Below are 16,224 nucleotides of genomic sequence, written 5' to 3'. Positions count from 1 at the left end.
CCTTATGTTGATAGCGGCAGAGGTAACTATGACAACAGGCAAAGAACCACTGTACTGTGAGTGTCTCCCAAAGGCCCAAATGTTGATGCGAAGTGGTAAAGCCCTTAAGAGGAGGGGCCTTGCAGAAGGAAGTTAGGCCACCTGGGATACGCCCTTGGAGAGGATATAATCCAAGTGTTTCCTTGCTGTCGTGAGGCAAGCAGGCTTCTTCTCCCACATGCTTTTTTGCTATGATGTTCGGCCTCATCACAGGCCCCAAAGCATCATTTCCAACGACCATGGACTGAAACCTCCAAACTATGAGCCAACTAATATTGCCCTCCTTCTAAATTAATGACCTCTGGTATTTTGTCATAGCAACAGACAGCTAGCTAACTCATGGTCCAAATTCCAGATTTGCCCCTAGAATTCCACCTTCTGTTTTCCCATCTCTATTATTAAAGATGCCACTAATAACACTGCGGTAGGCAGAGGGATGGCTTCTTTAGTATCTTCTCAGGGCCTGATACCAAGCTCAGCCCACCCTGCAGCCCCTCAAATCTGAGCAGCGAACTGTAAGACTTCACTGTATCCATTTCATAGATGAGCAAACTGAGGGTTTGGGAAGATGAGAAGTTTGCCCTGGCTCACACAGCTGGCAAACAACAGCTCTAGGATGCGCGCACACTCTAGCCCAATACTGTCCTCGCCTCAAGGGTGACCGTGAGCATAGGGCAGGGGCCTTGCAAGGCTGTGATTCTGGCCAGGCCTTGGATGGCCGTCACGAACTTGACAGGAGTGTGACTACATGACTTCTCCATAGATTGTGGGGCATGTCTAGTCCTTCTTTTTGTTTTGCTACCTGTTTATTCTCCAGTCCCCCCCACCCCCCACTGTCCCCAAAATCAGCTCTTTCAGATCTGTCCCCAGAGGCCATAGGAGAGCAGCCTGCCCCCACCACACAGGGAGCTACATGGTGCTGCCATCTGCTAGATGACAATGAAGAGGCTGTGTGGCATCTGTGCTTAGAGCCTGGGTCCCCAGGGAGTCCTGGGCTGTTCTGCCCAGCAGGGGCCAGATGAGGACCGATTCCCCTACCCCTAGTCTTCCTCTTCCACATTCAGAGCTCCAGGCAAGGCCTCTGGGGCTGGGAAAGGCTCACAGACGACTCCAAGCAGAGGAACTCACTTTCCTCTTCTGGCTATATGGCCGGAGAGCTTGTGGGCTTCCCTGGCCTGGCTCCCCTGTCCTCCGTCTTGTTCTTGTTGCCTCTCCGCCTCAGACTTCTCAGCTTCCCAACAGAGCTGCTGCTGAGAGCTGCTGGGAGTGCCCACAAGGGGCAGAGAGGAGCCCAGGTATCAGAAGGTGACACGAGATTGGGAGGCAACAGATCTACAGCTCAGCCCTTTATGGCTGATGTCTGCCCCACTCCCAGAAGGCCAGAGAAGCATGCCACATCCCCAGTGTCCACAGGTGCTGGCAGATCTGATTTCAGGGCTGGTTTAAGGCCATTTTAGCTGCTTTCTTCGGGAGACTTTTGGGCTTCGTTTTCCTTCCATGGGTTGTGTTTCTATACCGCAGGGGCCAGGGTACGGAGATGTGAACAGGAACAAACTGTCGCCTACTCCGAGTTTTCTAGGTTTTCTACACAACCTGGCAGGGTCATTACATGAGCTAAGAAAGGCATGGTGGTCGCTGCCAGGTTTCTCACCACACGGAGCAGCTCCAGACTGAAGGAGAGGTGTTCAAAAGAGGGGGCATGTGACCCCATATGACACCTCACCTCTCTCTAAGGCCTGCCAAGTCATGGAGTGAGCGTGGACACTAAGGTGTGAGTGAGCGTGGACACCAAGTGGACACCAAGGTGTCAGATGGGAAACTTCTGATGTCACCTCAACACACAGCCATGACTTCTCAACAAGGGATAGGCAGTTAGGCATGCTCCCCAAAGGACAAGTGATGCTGGTTTGAGGAGCTCAGGTGTGTGATGAGAGAAAGCAGGCTCTGCTGCGGAGCCATGAAGGTCGCCTGAGAGGGTGGAGGCCAAACCGGAGAGTCTATGGAGACTGTTGTCTTGGGTTCTAACAGGTCTACCAATGGACTCTTCACATTGGGGAGTCACGAGAAGACTCTTAAAGGCAAAGTCATGCGTTTTCTTCAGTCAGGGGGAACTTTCTGGTGAGAGCTACGGGGTGAATTTCCTTAGGGCAGTCAGCCCCAAGGAACTGTTCTGTAGGACCCAAATCCAGAAAGCGTTGTTTGTGGGTATTTAAGTGTAGGAAGAAATTAAGCCTTTTGCTTGCTATGGAAACCACACACCCTATCACACCATCACAACAAAGGCCCTAAGAAGGTGTTTCTAGCACGTCTCAGCCAACACTGCCTACAGCTGCTTGGCCATGACCTTGTGGATTGAGGAGAACACACCACTGTGCTTCAGACGGACCCTGAGCCACATCCTGGGAACAGGACAAAGTGTGATTTTCAGTTTCCAGGGAGCCCACTGTGGCTGTTGGGGTGACCTGTGCTTCGCCTCCACACCCAAACTCCCAAGTCTCTCTACACTAGCCCTGCTCAGACTCCCCTCAGTACCTTGGTCAACCATCCCAATGCCAACTTTACAACTCCACCCTCTAGTTCTGCAGCAGCTTAGACCCAACAGTGATGGACAAGGAAGAGACTTACAGGGGCAAGGGCGTTTGAAGGACATGTAATCCTTGGAGCAGAACAGCGGAGCCAGCCTGCCCTCGAGCACAGCTCGGACTTCTTGAGGGGACAGCCCCTCCACTCACCTGTGGAGACACAAACAGGCAGGTGATAGGGTGCCTAGAGCACCCCCATGTCTACAGGCTGTGTACTTATATCACTAGGTGGGGTGGGACTTAGGAACATGCTCCTCGTCTGGGATTCCTGGCTACAAGGTGTGGGGTGTGGGTGCAGGAGTGGGGTGATTGGGTGTTGGGGTCACAGTGATGTGTAAAGGGTGGATCTCTCTTTTGGGAGACCCTGGAGTGGGAGAGTGATGCCATGGAGTTCTACTGTGAAGACTTGCTGCTTCCACATCCTCCATAGACTATAGCATCCTGAGTGCCTTAGGGCTGTCAGGATCCTTAACGACTGGTCCAAAGTCCTCATTTCATAGGAGAAACATGCAGAGGAGAGAGAAGCCTGCTCGAGGCTTCCTGGCTGGCACTGGGAGGGTGCTCCCTGCCTCCTAGCTCAGACTGTATTGTGACTTTGCCCTAAGAGCCAGATTGCTCTTTTCCTCCTCATTTTCTCCATAAGGAAATCGAGGCTCAGAGAGGTCTTGTAGCTTGGCTAAGATCACCCAGCTGCCAATTACAGGCTGGAGTGAGCCTCCAGGTCTGTTTTTTGCTCATGCCCCCAGTCAGCCAGCACATCCTTTTGGAAGGCACCTAATACATTAGATTACCAATCAGAAAAACAAATAAAAGGAAAAGTCATTTCCTTTCCCTACCCCAACCTAGCTCCACATGAACTCTGTGTGACACCTGGATTTTCAGGGCAGCTCGGCCATGCCAGGCCACTTCAACACTCCTTTACAAGGGGAACCGTTTTCAGAGCAATGTCCTCTCAGGCCACTGAAGGTTTGAACCCACTCAATCCCTCCCTGTGTGTCCCCAAAGGACATAGTGTGGGCTTTTATTTATCAAGAGGCACACTTGACTTTGGAAACTAAAATGTGCTTTAAGAATTTTATTTTTATTTCTGTGGAAGGACATTTTGCTTGCCTACTTGTGTGCCTGCCACTCTTAGAGGCCAGAAGAGGACTTTGAATCCCCTGAACTAGGGTTACAGACAGTTGTGGGCATACAGATACTGAGAACTGAACTTGGGACTTCTAGAAGAGCCGTCAGTGCTATTAACTTCTGAGCCATCTCTCCAGCCCCTAAAATGGACTTTTGGGAGTGATTAGGACCATGAGTGTTGAGTCGAGGGGAAACAGCCTAACCCTTTCCTCGGGGACACTGAGGGTTGCATCATGTGGCCAGAATTTACCTGTGAGAGTCAGACGCAGAGGTTCTCAGTCTTGCCTCAGCTAGGAGCCCTTTCCACAGGTGTTTTCTGTTCCAAACAGGTACAGAGTTTGGATGGAGCCCATTGGCTACGCATACTGCGTGGAAACACGGGCCTTTCTGTTTAGTAAGTGAACAAGGAACTGCCTCTGCACTGCCCTGCTCTTCTCCCTGATCCCTTAAGACTAAGGTCAATGCAGCACTTCCTGGCATTGACTCTGGCCAAAGCGCGTCACCTTCCTGAACCTCATATCCTTCCTGGGATAGCAGGGATAAGCTTGGCGATGCTTCAGGAGCAGCTGTGTGTGACAGGCCTCACGGTGCTCTCTCTGTTCTCTGTGTGAGCAGGAGCAATGCAGATGACCTGGGGGCACCTCTGTAAGTAGTGACTTGCCACTCACCCCTCAACATTGTTCAGCTTTCCCAGTGTGAGCCCTAGGCTGGCCTGACATCCACTCTTGGTCTCCATAAAAACCAAGAGAGAGTTCTGACCTGGGGAGGGAGGGTAGGAGTTTGAGCTCCCAGGCTGCTTAGAGCACCAGTTACACACTAGGAGATTAAAGAAGAACTTTCAGGCCTGTGGCCTTTGCATTTGCAGATTACATGTGTGTGAAGGCCAGAAGAAGACATCAGGTGTCCTGCTCTACATTCCTTACCTTGTTCCCTTATAACATAGTTTCTTACCGAACCTGGGGCCAACAGGCCCTGGAAATCCTATCTCCATCCCCGCCCCCAGCTTTGGGGTCATAGGCTTTGGGGTTATAGGCATACATGGCCACTTCTGGCTTTTTTTCTTTTTAAACGTGGGTGCTGGGAGTCTAACTCAGGTCCTCATGCTTACAGAGAAAGCCTGTTATCTACTGAGCCATTTCTCCAGTCCTTGAGAAATCTCTTTTAAAGGAGGAATGGACGCATCAATCCCTCACCCGAGCCCCTTCCACAGCTCCCCGACACCTTTAGGAAAATGTCCAGCTCTTCTCTCTAGCACCCACAGCCCTGGGGTCTTCCTGACTCTCTGGTGCACTGACATAATATTGGGGTTTAATAAGTGCGTACTGAAGGTATTTTCTGTAGTGCTGATCTTGGGGACACCAGATACCATAGAGAGGTGCAGGTCACCTTCTCTTGAGGGGCTCCCCTTAGGGTGCTGCCTCTCTGAGAGGATTCTCTGGGGCCACCATTTCCTCTGAACCTGGAGACTGAGGTGAAGGCTGGTGAGTCTTGGGGTGTGGGGAGGGTGGGTGTCTTACAGTCCAGGGCCTAATAAATCCTGTATTACATGCGGTCAGTGGCTTAAGCAGACAGTCCTATGTGGGAGTCTTTGGGGACAGTGGGCTCTACACATGTGGTTCACATTAACCAAATACTTGCTAAGTGCCACTTAGAGTCCCCTGCCCTATTGGGACAGCGTCTTTGGGATGAGGAAAACCATTTCAGTTTTGCAGATGAGAAAATGGAGGCTTGAGGTGGTTGCTTGCTCAAGGTCACAGAAAAGAGAGCCAGGAGAGCTGTGCACGCAGGCCATCACATGCCAGCTTTTAGGATCTCTTCCTGAAGCTTCCTTGACTGCTGGTGACAGATTGGTAACAATGGGGGCTCTTCCCCAGCTTGTGAACATCCTTGAATCCAGTTCTAAATGATCCTAGATACAGCATCTGGGGAGCATGGAAGGGCAGCAGGGTCTCTGCACCCTCGCTTGGGGCCCAGTTTAGAGGACATTTTCAAAAGTATCTGTACTGTTGGGGTAAGCCAGCCTTAGCCTGATACCAGCATATGCTACTATGTAGAGACAGTTTTCAAGTCATACTATTCATGCCAAGAGGCAGGCCTTCACCGTGCGGAGCCGATCATCTCCACGTATCCTGTTGCCTATATTGACACCGATGTTTGTCACAGCCAGGGCCACCATGCCAGCCCTGCACTGTGGACCACAGCTAACACTTTACACATAGCTGCTGAATGCCCTTTCCCAGCATGTACCCCTTCCGGGCTTGCAAGGGGTCCCCCTCAAATCATTTAAAATTTACTTTTTTTTTGTTTTTCTTTTTTAAGTTCAGGTCTCATAAGTAGCCCATGCTGTCCTTGAACTCAAGACCCTCCTGCTTCAGCGTTTTGAACGCTGAGTTACAGATGTGTGCAACCACACCTAGGGCCCCATGCATGACAGGCAAGCACTGTATTCCTCATCTATAGATCCCTGGCTTTCAAGAGGGATTCTTTGGACTCTAAAGAAGCAGCAAGATGCTCAACCTCCCAATCTATTTTCTCTTCCCTCTACCTACTAGAGGATCTCCAAGAGACCCATGGGAAAACCACTGCCTGGCCCATCAGACACTCTGTTTGGGCAAAACTCTGTTGTCGTCCCCGGGAGAAAGGGGCTGGATGAGAGGTGTCGTGTGAACAAGTACCCACCCAGGTCCCTGCATGTGAACACAGCCGTGACATGATGATGAGGGCAGCTGACCAAGCCAGGCTCAGGTGGGCTGAGACCATGGGTTTCGGCCTGTGGGGACTGCACCCCACCTGTCCTGGCGAGCATGGGCCCATCCGAGGTCACAATGACCCCGCCTGCCTCTCTCTGGGCCCAGCACCAGAGACTCAGCTTTTCCCCCCACTGTGATTCAGTCTCTGACTGGATTGTCTGGCTGCGGATGCAAGAGAAGGTGGGCAGGCGGCACTCCAGGCTTTGATGTGACTGAATGGTGTGTGGCTAGATCACAACATTTGCATATCTCTTTATGTTCCTGCCCCTGGCATACCTCTACTCTGGGCTTGTGGGACACTCAGACCTGGAGAAAGGAGGGTGTGGGATCTACTGGGAAATAGTTCCAGGGGAGACTCAGTACCAAGACTGGAGCTGGATCTAGGAGCCACATGTAAGAGGACAGCAGACAGGGAAGGGTTTTGGGATGGGCTGGGGCTCGAGCCACATTACGGAGGTCACGTGACACGACACATTGTCCACTGCTGTCCCATGCTGTCGGCCTATCAGGTCCTCAGTATGAACCTCAACTTTATAGATGAGTTCTGAGATACAGAAGCAGAAAGGGGCCTGGTAAGGGGGGAGACACCTTGCCCAAAGTGGGGTCCTAGGAAGATTCATAGCTGGGCAGCCGCAGGGTCAGCTTTTATTGTTTCTGGAAGATCTCTCTGGGCTTAGGGTGACCCTGAACACCAAGTGATGGGTGAGAGGCCTCTTCCATGTGTACCAGGTCTTGGGAGTTGCAGATGGAGCCATTCTTTGACGGTCTGTGTCCATAACACACCTCTCCTGCTAAAGGCGGAGTTACAATGGGCATGCGCGCTAGATGATAGGGGGGAGACAGAGCAGAGACAGCTGTGCAGGTGGGGCGCTGTGCATTTGGATAAAGCGAGCAGAGATAGCAGTCAGCAGGCTGGGTGGATCCCTAGGGGAGGAGACTCTAGCTGCTCAGAGCAGAGCACTCAAATACTCTGGGTGGGAACGTGCAGGTGAGTTTGACAGACGTGTGGATCCGAGATAAGACGGTGTGAAAGGGGAGGAGGTGATCACGGCTCTGCGTTTGCTCAGGTGTAGCGGGGGCAACTGCAGACTGTAGGTGTCAGTGTCATAGATAACCTAGCACCCAGCCCGAGCCACAGGAAGTGCACGGTGACTACGGAGTGAATGAATGATGCCATCTTATAGGGCTTTGTTCCCTGGATCTGTGGGTGGGCGTGCGATCACTCAGAGAAGGAAGGCAGTGAGAAACCTTCCTGGACTTGGTTAGGTGCGCTGTTCTTGCAAGAGCGCTATCCAGCTTACCCCAGCAGGGGTAACATCAGCAACAGCACTTAGTCCTGTCACAGGAAGGGGACCCAGTTGGGGACTTCCTCAATGAGGATGTTCACACCTCAGTGAGTACCCCGAAGTCACACACTGTTTATCCTGGGGTTAAAGGCAGGAGAATGAACTCCAGGAGTGGGGTGAGGAAGAGTGGGAGGAGACAATGGCCACTTGAAGCTTGCTGGCAGGTGCCTGAGTTCCGATGTTATTAGACATAGGGTGTGGGAGCACCTCTGTTTCCCCGGACAACATCTGGTCACACATGGTCTGTACTGGATTGGTTAAGATCTGCCTGGAGATTTTTTGATCTCTACTCGCCCTAATTTACCAGAATTGTCCCTCTATAGCAATGGGGTGCCAACTTTCTAGTGCTGAGACCCTTTAATATACCTCATGTTATAGCAACCCCAGTCATGAAATTATTTTTGTTGCTACTGTAATTTTGCTACTGTTATGGATCATAATGTAAATATTTTTGGAGACATAGGTTTTCTAAAGGGACCATGATCCACAGGTTGAGAACCACTGCTCTATTGGGTCAAATTCCACCCTTGTGGCCAAACCATAGATGTCTGATGCCCTTCATGAACATGGCTATCTGCAAGCTGGTCTGGTCCTGCCCAAGAGTATACTGAAGCCCGATTCAGGGCTTGGTGACATCAGAAGAGACCCAGGCAGACGTTAATTTTAATAATAAAATATGACATAATCCCAATGTGGCCACCAATAAGAAGAGACAGACTGATCAAATTATGGTACACAGTTACAGTGGAATATTATGTAGCTACAAAATAATGTTTAAAAAATTTAATAACATATAGACTCTCAGTATGATGTTAGATGTAAAAAGAATTCTGATTATTCTAGGAAAACCCCAACAGGTTATAGAACTGTGCATGATCCTTATTTTGTAGAAGAAAATTCTAGTGAAAACGTTCACACACAGCAAAAGATTAGGGTGGAAATAGAATACACTGGAGGGATTAAGGAGAGTTTTTCATGTATTTTATATTTTTTATGGTATCTGAAATTTTCTACAGTGAAACATATTGATTTTATAATCTGAAGAATCATCAAAACGAAGGTTCAGCAAAGAACCTTTTGTGGTAGAAAATAACTGGATAAAAAAGTCAATGCCAGTCCATTGAAAATGGCTAAAACTAATTTGCCTTTGAACTTTTTCCTTTATGACCGATCTCTCTTTTTTAAGTTAGTTCACCATCTAATTTACGGATAAGAGGGTTCATTAAGATGTTTGAAAACTAATCTTTTCTTGTGGCATGGGGCTTGATCTCAGGGTCTTGTATACGTGACTCAAGCACTCTACTCCAGGGCTGCATCATCAAAACCCTCAGAGTCTTTAAGCACTTTTTATTTTTATCACTACATCACCCAGGTTGGCACTGAACTCACTCCGTAGCCCAGAGTTGCCAGGAGCCCATGATTCCCTTCTGTCGGCCTCCAGAGTGGTTGGGATTACAGTTCACATCACCAGGCCCTGTGATCTTCATTCCTTTTAACGGTCATCAAATTATCCCTGATACTTAAGCAAGTCTTTTTAAAAGGATCTCTTCTTTCCTGTGTGCCTGTGTGTGCACGTACGCTCACGTGTGCACACGCGTGTGCCTTGGAGGTCAGAAGAGGGCATGAGATCTCATCAAGCTGAGTTTAGAGGTGCCTCTGGGCCACTCTGTGTGGGTGCTGGGAACCAAATTCTGGTCTTCTGCCAGAACAGCAACAAGCGCTCCTAACTACTGAGCCATCTCTTCCAGCTCCGGAAGCAAGTCATGTTTGCCGAATATTTGAGGGAACGGTGCCTCCCATACTGTAACATTTTGTTTTGAATCAATCTGAACACTTGGCAAGAATAATAAAAACAGCAGACCTCTGTTTTGTAAGAACCTTATGATTTTTTGCAGAGCAGACGCGACGTTGAGTGCCGTTCTAGTCTCAGGAGAGACACAGTGAGTGTTATCGCTGGGGGGAAGGCAATAGACCCATAAGGGCTATGGATGCCGGAGGTGATAAATGCTGCAGGGAAAACTGCAGAGGTGGAGAGAAGGAGCGGGAGACTGCTCTTTTATGTCAGCGGGACTCAATGAGTTTGATAATTGTTCGAGTAGAAGGAGAGTCTAAAAATGTGATAGCCACGGGCTTAGCGTAAGCACCTTCATTTTCAGCTCTCAGCCACAAAATGATCAAAGATCTCCATAGAGGGATCATCTTGATAACGGATTGCATGCCGCCGGAGTTAAAGTGTGCTAATTATCAATTTCACGAACTCGGGGAAAATTAGGATGAGTCACAGTGATGGTGTAAGTATTCTATACCTAGCTCCCGTCCTTACCCTTCCAGAGACTCGGGCTTCTCTACTGACACAGCGGGATGCTTACAGGATGCCTCCACTCTACCAGAATGCTGGTGTCTGAAACCAAAGAGGATGTGTGCTTGTGCTTACAAAACCAAGCGTGAGGGGTGTTCCCAGCACAGTCATGGCAGGGCCCCTGGCCCAGGGCCACTGGATGGATGCAGCCACGGGCCTCCCATGTGTTACTTCTTTAGTCTTCACAACGGGCACGACAGGCGTGCAATCAATAGTCACTCCATGTTCACAACACTGAGGCTGTGAACGGGAGGCCACCTGCCCAGAACCAAATGCCACAAACGATGCTTCTCGCTCCAAGAGCGGTGCTCACAGCCACAACTCTGTCTTGTGCTCACTAGCCAAGGGGCAGGCCTCCCTGGCCTCAGTTTCCCTTTTAGGAAGCCGTGAGCTGATTAGGACCTTCCTGTGCCCTGGCCCATGCTTGGCACACTTTTGTGACTAGGGTTCCGAGTGGCAGTGATGTCCTCTGAGGGCGTCCAGCTGATTACTGCCAGAGACCCATGATCATCCCACATCCCCATCACGTTCCCTATCAGCTGTGCTCCAAATACTGAGTGGAGCAGAAGAACAAACCTAATTCGGGAAGAGGAGGGGAGAGGGTTACGGAAGATGCAAAGAATGGGGCACCCCAGTGAGTGAGTGGGGGAGGGATAGGGGTGACTACAAGGGAAGGAGAGAGGGACTTCTGGAGAGAAGAACCCCAAGGAGGCAGCCATTCTGTTCCGCAACAGGTGGGAACATTTTCCAATTTCATTCCAGTTCTAGGTGGCAGGGACATGGGTGTCCTCTGCTTTCTTTCCACCAATGCTCCTGCCCCCCTACACCCTCCATGCCTGTCCCCCCACCATGGATGCTCCTATTTTCCCTAAGCCATGGGCATCTGACTGGCCTGCTCTGGGCCTAAGGCTCCAGCTCCCCAGATTCAGGGAGATCCTATTCAGATAATAGGGCAGCTTTTAAGTTCAAACCATGCTGTCTGTCACCAGCTCCAATTCCTTTATTAGAGTTATCATGGCCCTGTGACCTCCCGGCCAGAACAGACACATCATAGTCAATAAGAAATCATCACAGAGGGTACCCTTCTGACTCATGGTAACCTCGCTGTCCCACTCACTGGGCTTCTTGTTACCCGTTGGAACATCACCGTGGCTCACCTAAACCACCCCATGGAAGACAATCCTCCCTTCACCCACACCAGAGTGGACCAAGGTGTGTGCAGACTCCTTTATACAGGGTATGAACAATCGTGTGGGGGTATCTCAGCCTGGGGCAGCAAGTACCAGCCAAAGGAAAAAGGGCAGAACACCCGTTGTAGTCAGTGAGCCGTTTACAACCCGGACAGAGGCATAGAGAGAGGGTCTGGGCAGGCAGAGGATGCCAGCAAGTGCCTGAGAAAGGGGGGCTAAAGGAGACTTCAGCAGGCCCCCAGGGAGCCAAAGGCTTTCTTAGAGGGCAGGAAGGAGGACGGCGTCATGTTCCCTCACATCAGGGAAACTCACTTTGCCTCAGAAAATGACACCTGTGACCAAAAGCAGTTAAGTACTAGATAAATTGTCAGGCGCCTCAGAAGAATCATCTCATGATCTGGATTCATCTTCCATAACGTTTCAGATGTGGGAAACGGAAGCTCAGAGAAGCCAAGGGTCTTGCCTAAGATCACACAGCTAGGGAATCAGCCAAGAGTGTTTTATGGTCCTAAAGTTTCTACACAGTCCACTAACAGAATCGTGCGTACTTTTCAAAGAGGGAAACTGAGGCACTCGGTGAAGTTCTAGTTAGCAGCCCATACAATTGAGGAGAACCTACAGGGCCCTCTGTTGGCCCTCAGGTGCACTTGGACTCGGTGAATCAAGACTCTGGCAGCCCCCTGCTTCTCTGGCATGTCACTGTGCGCTCCACTTCCTAGCCTGGCTTTGGCTGCCCACGCTGGCAACGGAGTGGCTGGCTGAGGAAAGTAGCCCAGGGTCGGCACTACCGGCCTGTTCCTGGACTGCAGAGCTCGAAGGACAACCAGGAAGGGCTGCGGAAGTTAGCTGGGACAGAATGGGTATCGCCCAGATTGGGAAGGAATCTGGAGAGGGGTGGCCGTGCCACTCAGCGCTGCGCAGTCAGTCAGCAGAACCGCCACCTCCGATTCAGTTTCGGGTCCTTCCCAAGAGACGCACTTGGGAAAGTCTGCCGGGGGTGGGGGATGAGGGGTGGCGAGGAAGCATCTTCTGTCCTAGATGCTACATTATCAGGGGCATGATCCAGGTGAGCAGCCCGTCGGAACGTCAAACTTCCTGGCTTAAGGTGGTGGGAGAGGGTCAAACTCCGTAGAACCTCAGTCCTTCTCCTCTCCCACCCCAGAAAGAGTACACCCTAGTGTGTCTTTTACTGAGTGGGCTGGTCCGCGACCCTCCAAACCGAGGGCGCGGGACCTGGGGACCCTGTCTTGGGCTTCCACCCGGAGGATACTCGCTTGATACTCAGGCAGGCAGGAGACCTCGGGTTCCTTGCATTTCCCAGGGGGTGCGCGGGTCCCTGTGACCCTCTCGGGGGGGGGGGGGGGTTGTGGGTGCAGGAACCGCAGGAGTCCCGGGAAGCCGCTCAGTTCCGCGCGCGCTGAGGTTCCGCTTGGGACCGCGTCCCCCGCCGCCCAGCGCGTCCCCGGCCGCGTGCCTAAGCCGCCGGGACCCCCTCCGAGGCCCTCCCCGTGCCCCCGAGCCCCTTACTCGGCTTGGCTGCCGCGCTCCGTTCCGTGCGCCGCAGTGCCGGCTCCAGCTTCGGCTCCAGCTCGGGTCCCACTCGGGCTCCGGCTCCCTCTCGGATGCGGTGGCGCTCGGGCTAGGCTGGGGCGTCGCGCTGCTCCGCCTGGGCCTGCTGTGCGTGCAGGGGCGGGGCGCACCGGCGGGGCCGGGTCGAGCGGACCCGCACCCGCGATCCCCGAACGAGCCGCTGGCGGCCGTCTCCGGGGCCCTGCCCTGCCCTGCCGCAGCCCCGCCTCGCCGCCCGTCGCCGTCCCCACGCCGCCGCTCGCGCCACCGTCACCCTCTTGGGTCCTCGGCGGCGGCGCGGCTCCCAGGTCTCAGCTCGGCGGCGGCGGCGCGGCCCGGGTCATCGCTGAGATGGGGACGCGGGGGAGGTGGGATCGCCGAGCCGCGCCCCTCTGCGCACAGCCAGCCCGACACCCACACAGCGGTGGGGGGGGGGGCGGGAGCAGGGCGGCGAAGAGGCCCAGGGATGCAGGGAGGCTGGTGCGCCGGGCAGATGTGTGAAGGGTGGACAGACAGACACGTGTAGAGAAGGGTGGACCAACCACATGTCAGAGAAGGACAGCCAGACAGGTTGGACAGAGACAAGAGCAAAGGGCAGAACAGAGGGTGGGGGCGGCAGGAGGGACACAGCCTGCTGGCCTTTGGGATGAGCAGAGGAGCCTGTCAGGGCCGCCAGTTCCCAGCTGCTAGAATTCTCTTCACGTAGGCTTGGTCAAGGCTTCCAATCTGAGCTACCAGCAGGCCTATTTTCTTCACCCCTTGCCCACCCGCTGTCCTCTGTCTTGGCAGATGCAAGCCTGCCTTGGAAAATCCCTGGCTCAGGGGAAGGATCTGGGTTTCTGCTCCTCCTCTGCATTCACCACTTTGGGGGCCTCAGGCATGCCCCATCCCCTCCCCTCCCCAGGCCTTTCCTTTTCATCATTACCACAAGGTCCCTGTTTATTGCACACTTAAATATATTGGTGTGCTCGACAGTTATGGTATTTTGGATATTTATCCGCCAGGGAGAGTCCCGCAAGGGCTGCTCCGTCCGAGTGGGACTCCAGGGGTCTGCACAAGATGGCACTTGGTAAATCTGACCAGCGAATCTATGCACTGAGCCGTTGCCAACCCTCTCTAGAGGTTCATTTTATTGATGAGGGAGCTGAGGTTTAAAGAAGCAAGGACACCCGAAACCGTGACGCCTGCCACGGGCTGGAAAGCGGTTCTCAAAAATAAAACATGATGACAAAGAGCTGAACATATTGATGATAAAACCTTGGGGAAGCAGAGGAGCCCTGGGGACCTTGTGCAAGAGAAGTGAGCCGGCTGCAGGCCCCACTGGGAGGTGGGCTAAGAGCGGGCCTTCAGGAGAAAACAGCTGACTTTGTACCTCAGCTCCGTTAGGCACTATGGCTCCTGTTTCCATGAGGGGATTCAGGATTAGATACCCTTCGTTTGGGACTCCGCCTCCTTGCCTGGGTCCTCGATCCCTTCTCATACCTACAGGGGTTCCTCTGAGCTCATTGGGGCTATCATGGGAACCGGCGGGGCGTGGGGGGAGGGGCAGGGGGCGCTTGAAATATGAACAATGAGGTTAAAATGAAGGAGTCTAAGAAAAGGCCTGGGTGGGCCCTTTGTCCAAATACAAACATCTTATTTATTTTGTGGGTGAAGAAATGAAAGGCCGGGAAGAGGAGGGTAAACTGAACCAGGGAGCCAGGACTGGAGGCTGACTCCTTGGCCGCATTGTGGCGCACTGCACCGAACATGGACCATAGCCCTCTCATCAGACGTCAGTTGGTCCATAGCCGATGCATATTCTAGTTGTTGAATGGTCACTCTTGGGCAAGCCTAAGTGTGTATGTGTTTTAGGGGTATGGGATGTGGGTGCGGCTAACTTTGAGTGAAGGGGCACAGCCCTAAAGAATTCATTGCTTCATACTCCCCAGCCTATCATTTGAGTATCTCCAGTCTGACAGATCTGTGCGTCAAACCCCAAAGCCGTTTCAAGTCGGGTTGATGAGACTGGGTCTAGCTAAAAGGAGCTGGATTGTGACCACGTGCCTGCCATCTCTGTACGCATCCACAAATACATGTTAGAGTCGGGCACAAGGGAAACACCAAAAAGGAGACAGAAGAAAGAAAAACCACCCACTTTAATACTGTATTTTCTTTCTCCTTTAGAAAAAGTTGTGTAACTCTACATATATCCTTAAATAGAACGAGCTTGCTGAGTGTGGCCTCTTTCCTCTCCTGTGTCAGTATAAATTGCTGCCTAGCCCCGTATGGGAGGCTTGTGTTTTATTTTCTTGTTTCTCTATTGCTGGACAGCTAGTTTCTCTCCCTTTCTGCCTGTAGACAGCGCTGCAGTGGACATGCTGATGGGTAAGCGTGTGCATGTCTGTGAATATCCTTTATGTCAGTGGGTGTGTCTATGCCCTTCATGGACCTCAGGGATGAACAGTGATGTCTGGCACCTGCTCCATCAAGAAACAGGTAGGGAGGTTGCAGAGGGGGAGCCAGCCCTTCAGGAATTCGTGTGGTAATGGGAAGGTGTAAACATATGCCCAGAGTCCATGTGTTGGAACTCCCAGTGCAACAGGATTGGAAAGTGGGCAACAAGAGATAATCCAGCCGTTGTTGAGGGATTCGTGTCGATATCGAGGGAGTGGCTATCTTCAGAGTGAATTTCTTAGATGTTCTTCTCCCTCCTTCTCTTCCCCCATGGGATGCTTTTTAGACATACTATGATGCAACCCGAAGGCCCTCTCGAAGTGTGGCCCTTGATCTTGGACTTCAGAACCATGGGCAAAATGCATTTCTGGCCATTATAAATTATCAGTCTGTTGTATTCCATTATACAATGAACTAAGGAGACTTCTCAGGACAGACCCCAAAGACTGGCTGTCAAGACTTACCCAAGAGTGACAGTATATTCATGCCACCCTAATCACTAGCAGGCAGCTGACCCCTTCCACAAAGTAATTTCATTTTGTACAGAACAGGTTCCTTAAGTCATCTGGTGCATCTTCTAAAGATCTCTTTTACAGACGTATGGTGCTATGCTTTCCCAGTCTTGAATGATATCATAAGGGACCGGAATCTCTGCATGGCCTTGACTTTGAGGGTAGGGGCAGAGAGACCAGAAAACGTCTGCCAGTTTGGTGAAGAATCTTCCTCTTTCTGTATAAATGATCTTGTCAGTGCCCTGGAACTTGTTCTGGTGACACTAGGGGCTGATGAAGCAGCAGACCTCGGCTCATGGCCGGCAGGAGGTGG

At 51.9% G+C, this 16,224-nt stretch overlaps 1 protein-coding gene across 2 annotated transcripts in view; it reads right to left on the bottom strand.

Moving 5' to 3' along the window:
* Bean1 (brain expressed associated with NEDD4 1) overlaps positions 1-13,306 on the bottom strand; it is a 38,040-nt gene extending 24,734 nt beyond the window's left edge. The window contains exons 1-2 of one of the 2 annotated variants that reach the window (XM_050144451.1): positions 12,922-13,306; positions 2,665-2,771 (exon numbers count right to left, since the gene is read on the bottom strand). In XM_050144451.1, coding sequence (XP_050000408.1) covers positions 2,665-2,689 — 25 coding nt within the window. In that variant the 5' untranslated portion in view covers positions 2,690-2,771; positions 12,922-13,306. Of the gene's footprint in view, positions 1-2,664; positions 2,772-12,921 lie in introns of those variants that run through there. The other variant, XM_050144452.1, reaches the window with a different exon arrangement.
* Between the last annotated feature and the right edge of the window lie 2,918 nt (positions 13,307-16,224).

This window comes from Alexandromys fortis, unplaced genomic scaffold (assembly GCF_014885135.2).
Source record: "Alexandromys fortis isolate MF-2015 unplaced genomic scaffold, M_Fortis_MF-2015_v1.1 scaffold_1, whole genome shotgun sequence".
Taxonomy (NCBI): Eukaryota; Metazoa; Chordata; class Mammalia; order Rodentia; family Cricetidae; genus Alexandromys; species Alexandromys fortis.
Note: the sequence above shows the minus strand (reverse complement) of the source record. Positions and strands in the feature narration are given on the sequence as shown.